General features: G+C 40.7%; 1 protein-coding gene across 3 annotated transcripts in view; it reads right to left on the bottom strand.

Moving 5' to 3' along the window:
• LOC134339504 (zinc finger SWIM domain-containing protein 4-like) overlaps positions 1-12936 on the bottom strand; it is a 155368-nt gene that overhangs the window by 93294 nt on the left and 49138 nt on the right. For 2 of the 3 annotated variants that reach the window (XM_063036086.1, XM_063036084.1), the window contains exons 1-2: positions 11847-12021; positions 7065-7266 (exon numbers count right to left, since the gene is read on the bottom strand). In XM_063036086.1, the coding sequence (XP_062892156.1) occupies positions 7065-7266; positions 11847-12020 (376 nt within the window). In that variant the 5' untranslated portion in view covers position 12021. Of the gene's footprint in view, positions 1-7064; positions 7267-11846; positions 12022-12936 lie in introns of those variants that run through there. The other variant, XM_063036087.1, reaches the window with a different exon arrangement.

Genomic DNA, 12936 nt, shown 5'->3' on the forward strand with positions numbered 1-12936 from the left:
CAGCCTACCCACCATCAAGGACATACACAGAAAGGAGCCAGAAGAGAGCCAGTAATATCATGTAGGATCCCACATACCCTGCTCAAGGACTGTTTGAGCCACTCCCATCAGAGAGAAGGCTATGTAGCATCCATGCCAGGACCTCTAGCCTCAAAAACAGTTACCTTCCTTCCTTCCTGATCAACACCCCCACTACTTTATTATTTCCTATCAGTTACCTTATGTATAGCCTAGTTTCACTTTATGCACATACAATTAATGTATACAAGCTATTTTACGCATTTATATTTATTGTTTTTTAAATAGTGTTCTCATCTTGTGTTTTTTTTGTGATGCATCAGATCTGAAATAGCAATTATTTCATTCTTGCACTTGTGTACAGAAAATGACATCAAATAATCTTGATATTAGAGGCTTTCTGTACTGTATTTGTTCAGCACACCTACCCTCTTTAGCGGAATTAAAGCTCACTCCACTAGTTTTGCTCAAAGCATTACTTGCCATTGGTCTCTATGAATGCTTATTAGTTAACATATGTTTCACATATTAAGCAATTCAAAGTGGCCTCTCATCACCCAACCATGCATTAAAATAGCCAGTGAATGTAGTATTGTGTAAGGCAGATTTACTTCTTCAGACATCAAGGATGGGCTGGAAAGAGAGCCATTTTACTTTTGCTAACATGAAGGTACAATTGAATTGGATACTCAATCATAAATAGCCTAATGTTATTATGATGTTATGACATTAATAACGCTAGATACAACACGACGAACTGTTTCTCCAAAAACACTGGCAGATATTTCTTCCCTTCCTTGCAAAAGAACAAGATGCCCGACTATAGAATAAAATCAGGCCTACTGGGTATTTTCTTTTCAGTCACCCTTTCCTTGGAGTTTCTTCCTGCCCATCAAAAGCTGTTTATTCCATTGGCAAACAATCCCATTGGACCATGCAGATGGCTTATTAAACCAGTCAACCTGCACATGCCAGCAGATCAGAGTTAGCAAGCGAGAAGCCTGCTTCAGGCAGTGAGAAATCTCAGAGCTTGTATTAGTTCAGTTTGTTGGGAAGCTGCCCAATTTACAGACTACCTGAAGCAATCTTAAAATTCTATGAAAGTAAGATCCAAACTGATACACAATTTGTTTTAAAATTCCATGATTAAACAAGAAGCCTGTCACATTCTCTCTCAAGTGATGACCAACCAATGGACTTACCCAGGGTTTCCCCTTGCTTGAAACAGCATAAAACAGTACAATAGAGACAGGCCTTTCAGCCCACAATGTTGTGCCAAACCAATTAAATTAGTAATCAAATGGCTAACTAAACTAATTTCTTCTACCTACACAATGACCATATCGCTTTCTTTTCCTCTCATTCATTTGTCTGACTAAACAGCTCTTAAAATTTACTAATGTTTCTACCTCTACCTCCACCCCCGATGAGACATTCCATGCACCCATCACTGTGTATAGCAGTCTTTCTAAATTTAGTTATCCTCTGTTGATGAGACAGTACAGAAACAGACATTTAAAATTTAACACTGGGCTCCGGAGAATTATGTAGAATGCCTTACCAGAAACAGCTGTGTGAATAGAATCCTTTAAAAAATTTTTTTAAAAAGCATAAACAAATTTGAAAAGAAAATTGCAAGTCATGGGGTAGGACCTAGCAGATAAGGACGAATGGTCTTTACTGAATAATGCAATAATTGGGGAGAGGGATGGTCAAGAATCATCTTTCTCCCTAGTGTCATAATCATTTCAGGAACTGCACTGCCGCATAGCAGTTAGCAAGACGCGATTACAGCTCCGGGCATTGAGCTTGGAGTTCAATTTGGGCGCTGTTCAGTAAAAGTCACTGTGCTATATGTGGATTTTCCCCAAGTGCTCTGGCTTCCTCCCACAGTCCCAAGATGTACCAAAGTAGGTTAATTGGTCATTGTCAAACATGAGAAAAATCTGCAGATGCTAGAAATCCAAAGCAACACACAAAATGCTGGAGGAACTCAGCAGGCCAGGCAGCATCTATGGAAAACAGTGAACAGTCAACATTTTGGGTTGGGACCCTTCTTCAGGTAAATTGTCCCATGTTTAGGTTAGGGTTAAATCAGGGTTATGGGGCAGTGTCACTCGGAGGGCTGGAAAGGCCTAACCTGCACTGTATTGCTAAATTATATAATAATAAATATACACCTGAAGATATTGTCCATAATTACTAAACACATCTATAATGTTGGATTTCAGTTATTCAGTGGCAGCAACTAACTGGTTATTCAAAAGCAAAAAAAAAAAATCATTAACAGAATGAATGTTTAAAATCAGCAGGTCTAAATGTTCACCTTTATATGTGCAGAATTAAGTTTAAATCTATATATTCATTTATACTTTTGCATGTGTACCAATCTACAATTAAGGCACGAGAATTTTTTCCAGAACAATTCTTCAAAAAGCACCTCCATGGCCAAACAGATGTTTTACAACAAATGCAGGTAGTCTGATTTGATGCTGGATTCTCAGGGGCAGAAGGGGTAAACACAGCATCAAAGTCAGATGTTCAGTAAACTGAGGGTCAATGGCTCTCAGCACAACCATTGGGGTGCTGTGAAAGAGATTGTAAATCCTCACTCATCCTCTGAGTGATTACTGGGCAAGAAGGCAACACTTAGTTCAGTCAGTCTGGCTGCACACAAAAGCAATTTAGGTGGTCCTGATAGTGCACAAAATTTTATTTTAATCTCCTTACCCAGCTCCCTTTTGAATACAATTCAATCTGCTTCCAATTTCACCTGGCACACTTACCTGGATTCAACTACCATTTAAAAGACCCTTGTGTCACCTCTAGTTCTTGACCTCCATCTATGGGAACAGTTTCACTATTGTTTTTAAATACCTTGGACAAGCAATCTTATATTCCAAGGGGACTCTTACCTTCTGCAGTCTATCTACAGGGTTCCGCACACCTCCAATCATTTTAGTAACAACTGCAACTTTTCCGAAATCTTGGACCTATTTCTTGAAATGTGGTGTCCAGAACAGAGCGTAATATCAATCTGCACAGAACATTAACCACGGTCCCATCCACAGCAAGAAACCCTTCTCATCCGTTACCCTCACTTTAATTTTTTTTTTTAACTTCAATAGTACTAGAGAAATAAAGGCCAAATAAAAATAGAAGCCAAAACAAGAAACCCAAGATCCAAGGAAAACGATTCAGAATCAGACTGCAACATGTACATTAATTGCATGCTTTGTCTAATGACAAGAGGCACATGAAATTTACTCCTGTTTCCAGTATCCCAGATCACAGCGTGGTGAATAATGAATCCCAAACTCAAATAATAAATATTGTTCAATGAGTGGAAAGGAACAACCTGTTTTGATGGTCTCCAATGTTAGCTTTCCACCATGAAAGGAGACAAACTGAAACTGAAGCAACACACGTGCTGGAAGAACTCAGCAAGTCAAATTGCTCTAGATTCCAGCACTTACAGTCCACAAGACACAGGTGCAGAATTAGGCCTTTAGGCCCATAGGTCTGCTCTGCCATTCCATCAAGGCTGTTTTATGACCATTCTTGCCTTCTCCCAATACCCTTACTAATCAAGAACCTATCAACCTCACCTTTTATATACCCAATAACTTGGACTCCAAAGTCCCCTGCTTCTCCAAATAGAACTGAAGGTCTGGAATGATGAGAGATGCACACACTTTGCTTGGGAATGCGATTGTTCGTCCTCTAAATCCCAAGCAATATTTCCAATTTGTATCAATGGATGATTTTTTTCCCCCTTGTGTAAGAATTCCAGACTGACTGATATTGAATCAACCCTGTCCATGCCAAAACTGTTTCCTTTCCTCTCCCCAAAAGCCAACCTTTAGTGGTGCCAAAACAGAACTTAACTGCATAATACACTGATACCTCACTTAGTACTGACAAAGCATTCCCATAAACTAGAATGCTAATTGAACCAGCTCTAAACAGGGTCATTACATACCACAATTTCATTGGCTGTGTGCCAATGATGCAATGCACTCTAACAGAGCAAATGCATACAACACCAATACCTTCAGCAAGCTGGCTTCTGTCCCCTTTCTTTCCAGTCTTGATGAGGGCCCTCCACCCAAAACGTTGACTGCTTTTTCCCCTTCATAGACACTGTCTGACCTGCTGAGTTCCTCCAATATTTTGAGAGAGTTGTTCTGGATTTCCAGCATCCGCAGAATCACGTGCTTAACTTTTGTGCCCCCCCCCCATTAAACTATGCTGGTAAACATTTACCGCTCTAAGGGTACTATAATGAGTCAAACTCTAGAGGGTAGTGCAAAGGAGGGTACTGTATATTTCTTCTAAGGGCTCAAACTGAGAACAAGTTCACTGGAGAGAGAGAAAAGGAGACATCAAAACAGCATCTAAGGGAATTTAAATGAACTCTAAGTGAAGAGCTGTTAAATCAGTCAAAGTTGTAACTACATAAACACTGCAAAATTAATTAAAACAGCTGACTTACAAAGTTGAAAAAAATCATTGCACTCTGAAGGCTTTATAAACTGTTCATATTCCACTTTCACAATATATGTCATTTTTTGGAAACCCTTGCGTACAGTTCACACGTCCTTGCAAATGTAACTCATATTTGTCATTTTTTTTTGCATCACTGGATAGGCCCAGTAAAATGACATTGCATTTGCAAAAATAAGATTGTTAAACAAACACCTGCCAGTGGACCTCAGGGACCTCTTGTATGAATTGTACATAATTACACCCCAAACAAATCAGTTTAAGGAAGCCTGGAGGCCAACAACTCAGACATTGTCGCACTGTTACCATGCAAAGGAAACTGGATTACTGACTCATCATCTAAATCAGCTTTTGGAACTGTGCACAAGTTCACCTGTTATGCAACCACTATAAAAGGGTAACTTTTGTGCAAGACTGATGAGGAGCTCAATAAAAGTTACATGAATGCCTCGAGGTTGCTTAGACACAAGGATTACAGTCAGGCGAACTTGGCAACTACAAGGAAGAAATAGAACACATACAATGTACAATTTTCTCTCACTTTAGAGATAGAGTCAGAGAACTACAACACAGAAACAGGCCCTTCAGACCATCCAGTCAGTGCCAAATCATTATCCTACAGGGTGCTATCAACCTGTGGTCCATACCCCTCCCATCTATTGTCTTCTCCAAACTTCTGAAATCAACCCCGCATCCACCACTTCTGCTGGCAGCTCATTCCACTCTCACCATCTGAGTGAAGATCCCCCTCAGATTCCCATTAAATATTTCACCTTTCACCTTAATCCATGACCGCTGGTTCTAGTCTCACCCAACCTCAGTAGAAAAGCCTGCTTGCATTTAAGTACACTTTAAAAATCGTTACACTCAATCACATTAATCCATGAGTATTAACCTCTGATAGAGTACTAACTGGGAATATTTCCCATCTCCAAAGATCAAATTGCCCATTGTAAACTGGTTGAACACATACCAGAAGATCCAGCAATAGTCCTGGCTGAGCTGTGCCATTGGAACTCCTGAAGCAACATCAGCAAACCAGAACTTGCTCGCTGATACTTTTCATACAGCAGGATGCCCACTGAGTAAATACACTATTCTGACAGTAACGTAGTAAATAAGACAGCCTATATATGTGTATGCAACAAGCTCACACTAAAAGTAATGTGATGGCCCATTTATCTGTTCTCTTAAGGAACACTGTGCTGATTGAAAGGCAAATATTACTCAAATATCCTCCCACTGAACCAGAGGATCATTACAACAACTTCAGGCCAGACCATGTTTAGTTTTAACTTATTGAGAAGCAGTACAGTCCTCATCAGCCTAAATTTCTGTACGCTTAGCCTTCAGTAGGACTTCACAGGTTAGCATAATACTTAACAGTGCCTGAGTTCAGGGTTCAATTCCCACCACTGCCTGTAAGGAGCTTGTATGATCTTCCCGTAGGTTTCCTTCAAGGAGATTCTACACACTCCTTACAGATAGCAGAGGGAATTGAACCCCTATTTCCTCCCACATTCCAACCACATACGGTTTCAGATTACAAAATGTATAACCTATTCTTATGCTATATACCCAGCATACTGTTAGAGCGTGCCCATTAATGCATTGTACGTTTTGACATACATGTGACAAATAAACCTAATCTCGTTATCTCTAATTTTAAACAAAGACAAGAATGCCAGCAATTGAACTATGACTCCCACTTTAGACAATCATCATCAAATGATAGTCCTGGCTAATGAATCAGAACTGGGGCTAGCAAGGAAAAAGCGGGAAAGAATCTAATATGGGAGTGCAAGTGTAACCCGGATCTTAAATCCTTCTACAAAAACACTCAGTGGTTAGTGCAACTAGGAATACAGAAGCCCATTCTATTTTATTTTGAACTGAAGATTGTGCCCCAAGCTATCTGAAGTTATTTTATTGTGGGAAAATGCTCAAGTGCCACTGGCTAGGGACCACATGAGCATCACAAAAGGAAGTCCATTACTTAATACATGCTGCTAAAAGCTATTTAATGCCAAGTTACCTATACAGAGCTTGTTAATGGCTCCTTAAATTATATCTACTATTCAAACTAGCCCAGTAGCATTTTAGTGGCAACTCTACAAAAGTATCAAACCACAGTAATTTCAAGTAAAGATTTCCAACCCACACCAGTTACAAACCAGCAAATGCATTTTCACAATTACGAGTCTCACTGGATCCAAGTCATTCCTCATGCATGCTGCTTCAGGAAGCAAGCCCTTCTCCAAACATCCTGAAGGGTATTTCCATTTTCCTGTGCTTCACAAAAGCAGTGCCTCCATCAAACTGTGCAAAGTTCTTAAACTGACCAGTGGCATTCAGTAGCACCACCGTATCATACCACGTGCAGAGATCCAAACTGCATAAATTTGCCTTCAATTTCCTCTACAGCCACCTCAGGCCCATGAACAGACAACCCCCAGGTAAACATCATACTCGACTTGAGTGATCACACTCTGATCCACATTTAGCAAACCCATCACCGGGCATTTTGATAACATACTCACCTACTTGCAGTACACGTTCTATGGCTCCCGTTTCCAATAACCTCAGCCCTTTGTTGAAAGGAACTTCACCGTCCTTCTCTCCTTCCTGACACTGATAGCTGAGTGATGAGTACATGCAGATTTCGCGTTCATTTCTGGGAAACGACCAGAAAATAATCCTCCTCTGAACTGGCTCTGGGATTCGAGAAAATCGCTCCTCTACCTAAAAATAAATGCACACAAAAAAAAATTAACCATCTGCACCCTATCATTAGAAACCAGAACAATGTTCCAATCTTCTAAGCAATCAATGTGAAATAAAATTTCAATTCCCTGCTTTCCAAAGGTGAAGAAACCACAACATGCAGGGAAACTCAGCACAATAATTACTGGCAACTATTAATTTTATCAGCTCTACTGCTCACTCAAAGGATCCCAGCAATATCATAAAAACTCCAGTTGTAAATACTAGCTACACTCGCCTGTCAGAAACCACAGTAGTTAATTTTAAGCAGCTTGCTTGTACAAACAACCATCCCATCTCACCAGAGAATAACTAATTCAAAGTAATTTGGGAAACACGAAGACCATCATTTGGCCATTCTTTGCACCCATTATGTATAATTTAACCTGTTGTGGACTCCACCCGAACCATGAATAGAAATGGCAGAGATTTTCTCTTCATTCGTTGGCATTTCATACCCAAGCCTTTTAGCACAATCACCATCACACAGTCTGGACAAGTTTCTTTAACTGCACGCTTTCTAAACTGAGCACTACCTTGCCTAAATTGGGTATTATTCTAGGTCTTAAAACTGAGTTCTAAGACATAGAATATTACAGCATAGTACAATGCTTTTAACCCGTAAAATTAGACTAAGATTGAATTGGGGGCAAAGGACCTATTTTGTGCTGTATCTCTAAACAATAAGATCAATCTAACCATTCCCTCCTACATAGCCCACCATTTTTCTTTCAATGTGTCTACCTAAAAATCTCTTAAATATCCGCAATGCATCTGTCTCTACCACAAACTTTGCTGCAGTGTTCCACGCTCCACCGCTCCAGTAAAAAAAATCAACTGTTTACTTTCATCCAATGATCTTAAGATTCCACGCCTTGAACTAGTACCTCAAAAATAGTTGTCAAAAGTGCAAACTAGCAAAAAAAAACTTCCACTAGAACTAAATCTGGCATTAGAAAATCAAATCATGCCAACGTTAGTGTTTATACCTGAAGGTAAGTTGAAGTATTATCTGTGAGCACTGACTACAATAGTTCAAATCTCTCTTGACCACAAGCTACAGTCTTAACCCTCTTAGGCGAAACAACTTAGATCTTCAGTGAAGGAATTTGATACAACTATGTTGGGAAATCATACAACATTAACAACAGTCTAAGTAGTGGACTGTTGCCAAACAGACCATGAAACATTGCATTTCAATTTATACAGTCATGCAATATTCTCAATGTGTCACCTCGAGTAAGCTCCCCATTCTGACCAATGGTATCACTGGTGCTTAACATTCTCGGCATTTGCAAACATGAACATTAACTGCATTGATTTGTTCTCACCACAGCTGAAGTACTCGCCATGATTCCCCAATGTTCCAAAACAGCAAGATTTTAAATGAAAGGAAACTATACCTTGTTACTGTCAAAAAAGTGCAATTTACAGCTTGTTAAAATTTCAAGTGGCAAATGTTCTAGCAAGACAACTTAAACATTACACTAAAATAACCTGCAGTGAAAGGTGGATTAAAACAACAATCACCTGCTTGTGAATTTCTGGCAACCCTATGATGGGCACAACCCTTAATCGCCTTGATGTCTCCCATTATTCTTAAGCATCAGCTATGGCTCAGTTTGTCATAAAACCATAAACAGAATTCAGCCATTCCCCCCATCAAGTCTATTCCACCTTTCGATCATGGCTGATTTATTTTTCCTCTCAACCCCATTCTTCTCCACACAACCTTTTAACCCCTTACCAATCAAGCTATCAATCTCCACTTTAGTACTCTCACCCAGTCACAAAATTTAGAGGGTGGGGTTCAAGGCCAACTCAGAAGGTTTGAGCACCAAAGCAATGTCCACACTTCAGTGTAAAACAGGGCAAGGACTCTACAGGCAGACGAGTTGTTAACATAAGGACACCTCTCTGAGAGAATGTCTTAGTAGTCTAGCCAATATCTGTACCCTAAGTTAATGTCACAGAGATGTTTTGGTAAGAGCCAAAAGGAGTTTACTGCGTGCAAACTGACTGCTGCATTTTCCACCCTGCTACATACGGCATTGGATTTGATGAATGAGACAAGCATGCTAACCAACCCGTGTCTGCCAGTTCCGTCCCACATACAGCACACAGTCAGCAACACGACAAGAAACCATAAACCATGTTGTTTTTCTTGGAAATTTCTGCTTTGAAGTGGAAAAGTTTTGTTATTGTTCTTAGCCGCTGCAGCTTCAATAGCCTTCGAAGAGAGTGCCCAGTTGTGGGATTGGTACATCCAGGGAAGGAGATGGCTGAAGGAGTGGGACAGCTGATTGTATTTTTATTTTCACGCCCACTCAATTGCACAGTTAACCCACTTTCTGCAGCAGTGATTGTTTGTTTTTAGATACTTAAATATACAAAACAGAGTCTACATCACACAGTGACCGAAAACATCCACCCCTACTCCACACTGTCCCAACAAACAATAACAGACACGACCCTCAAAGCACACGTCTTTTTCCCTTCCCCCAAAACACAGGACAAACAAGTCATTGACTATTATGAAACAGATCATTTTTAAGTTATAGCATGGTAACAGGTCCTTCTGACCCAATGAGATTCTTGTGACCCACAGTTTCTGGAATGTGGGGAGGAAACCAGAGCACCCGGAGGAACCCATGCAGTCACAGGGAGAACATACAAACCCCTTATAAACAGCAGCAGGAACTGAACCCAAGTCGCATTACGCTAACTATCATGCTTCAGATTACTTTCTGCATTAGTACTTTTGACAGATTGAAATTACAGTGCATACAGAACTAAAACATAGTTGGGCTGATGTGTCATAAATTTGTGGTTTAACACAAATTTATTAGTTTGACTAAAGAGAAGGATATTCCCACCAAAAATCTGAGCCCTTTATCTGATCAGTTTAAAAGATCCACTACGGGAACTGACAAACAGCAAAAAGGTCCAGACCAGTATTTCAGCCGAAGGCAGAATTTATGTGGTCTCCATCTCTTTTACACCATAAATTAATGTTTAAATATCTAACACAAACTTCAGGCAATAGTCCTTGCTTTAATCATAGTCTGAATCATGACTATCCTGAGCTACTTTCAGACCCTCTATGGGGCAAATATTCACACCCACACCCTGGGGGAGATTAAATGGGAAAAAGAGGGGGTGGGTAAAAATAGTCAGATGGAAACAAAAAAAAATCACTCCCACCCTTGCTGACACACACCTCTTGAATATAGTTCCTGTGGAAACAATACTAGTCTTCACAGACAAACCTGTACCGCCTTGCAGGCAGACAAGAAACTCATATTCCATCAACAACTACACACGTACCAGACTTAGTAGAGTCAAACACATTTCAGAACACGAATTAAAATCAACTAATTTTCCATCAGTGGCTTCCTGAAAACAAAAAGAGCCTTTTCTCCAAGTTACAGTCATATTTCGTATAAACAAACTTGCACAACACTGGTATCACAAACAATTCTATTAGTCAGTTAATTATATTTTAGTTGCTTCTTTACAATCACGTACAGAAGAAAGCCCTTCCTTTCCTCAAACTACGATCTTCATTGTTTGGAAAGGGCACTGTGCAAATGATGTCAATACAAAAAAACCAAAACGGTCAATTAAAAGTACTTTGCTAAACTGGTTTGCAGTAATTTACAGCGAAATAACTATACCGGCTGGTTTTTGTTCTCTGTTGAACCACAAAACAAAGATTACAAAATACCAAAGCCGTTTACCAACTCTGAACAACGAAATTAGCTACAGATACCAGTCAGTGCCACAATTACTGTAGCCGGTATCAATTGTGGGTGCCAGTCTTTATATTAAGCTGAAGAATACGCAAAAACCATAAAGGGGAGGGTGGGAGCTAGAAAGAATAGAAAAACTGAAGGAACTACTCAGTTACAATCATTTAAATAACGATGATGTGGGTTTAAAAAAAAGTGTTTGACAAATCTGTCTGCGTTCCCTTTAAACTCAGTATGTAGTATCTTTCACCATAACACCCCAAGCAATTCACACTCAATTTCTTACCTCCTCTTCAATTTCCTCATCTCCCCAGTCACCGCTCCGATTTCCCATTCCCTTCTCACACCAGATAAACATTAATTGAAAGTTGGGGGAATTAAAATAAAAGATTTTAAATCACAGTGTAGCGTAACCACCAAAATACATACATTTCAAAATAATGATATGAAAAAAAGGAGGCTAGTCCGGGCAGAATAAAGTAACTAAAAGCAGCCAGGTTTATGAAAGCAACGAACAATTCCCAAGTCTAAGGAGCAAATACATAATAAAAAAATAAAAGCAATTAACATCACAGGATATAAATCTTCCAAAACAAAGAGAGGAAAGAAATTTGAGGAGTGAAAATAAAATTGATTGAAGCTTTCTATTTGGTGCGAAAGTTGGGAAGGGGGGGCGTCTGTTGGGCTGGAGCTGCAGAGTGACAGCTCAGGGTTTATTGCCTATTGTTTTCAGCCCCTCTCCACGCCATCCCCCTTGTTTACTAAGGTGATTTTAATTCCCTTATTTGCAGCGTCCACACTGCTCACCTGCTCGAAGGGCCATTTCTCCGCCACTTTCTTGGCACTAATGTCCAGCAGGGTGTCGGGCCGCTGGGATCTGCCGTGGCCCGGCTTTGTCTGGGCCGCTCTCATCGTCCCTGTCGCCCCGCAGTTCCCGAGGCACGGCCGCTTCGCCGGCGGCTCCCCCCGTACGTCCGCCATCGCCGACAACTCCTCTCTCGCAACTGACCGCACGCCGGCTCCCAGCGCTCCCTTTTATACAGCCGCCGCCGCTCCCGCCTCCCGCCCGCTGCCATTGGCCCAGCGCCGCCGCCTCCTCGTTCCTCATTGCCCCCGGCCCTCGTCGGTCAATGAGGAGCACCCCGCCTCCGCGTCATGAACATGTCAATCGCCCCTTGGCCCGCCCTCTACTTCAACTATTGGATGTCCACGTTTCAATCACATGGAGATTCCCACCCTTCCAGAGCCAGGAAAATTAATAATGTCTATTATCGCAGACTGACTCAAACATGCTTGTCTGGGACAGTCTAGGCTTGGACATTTTAAATGATTAACAGACAGGATCTGAATCTTGGAATAATCCCTCTGAAAAGTTATCTGAACTAAATAACAGTTGCCAAATTTAATTTAAGACCTAAGATAAAGTGGGCTTTAGACATTGGGGATAGTGAGGATAAGACCATAAGATACAACAGCACAATTAGACCACCCGGTCCATCAAGCCCACTACTCCATTCAATCGGGACTCATTTTTTTACATTCCCATTCTTCCAGCTTCTCCCTGTGATTCTTAAATCTCTTACCAATCAAAAACCTATCAATCTCTGCCTTAAATAACCCAATGATTTGGCATCCACCGCCCTCTGTAGCAACAAATATCACAGATTCGCCATCTTCTGACTGAAGAAATTCCTCCTCATCTCAGATATAAAGGAGAATCCGTTTATATTGATGCTGTGCCCTCAGATCCTAGTCACCTACTAATGGGAACATCCTCTCCACATCCACTCTCAGAAGTAAAAGGCTGAAGCATTAGATAAACTGCTAGAGGAACTCAGCAGCTCAGCAGATGCAAAGGGGATGTTCACCATTTTTGTTTACACCCTGCAACAGGACT

This window comes from Mobula hypostoma, chromosome 29 (assembly GCF_963921235.1).
Source record: "Mobula hypostoma chromosome 29, sMobHyp1.1, whole genome shotgun sequence".
NCBI lineage: Eukaryota > Metazoa > Chordata > Chondrichthyes > Myliobatiformes > Myliobatidae > Mobula > Mobula hypostoma.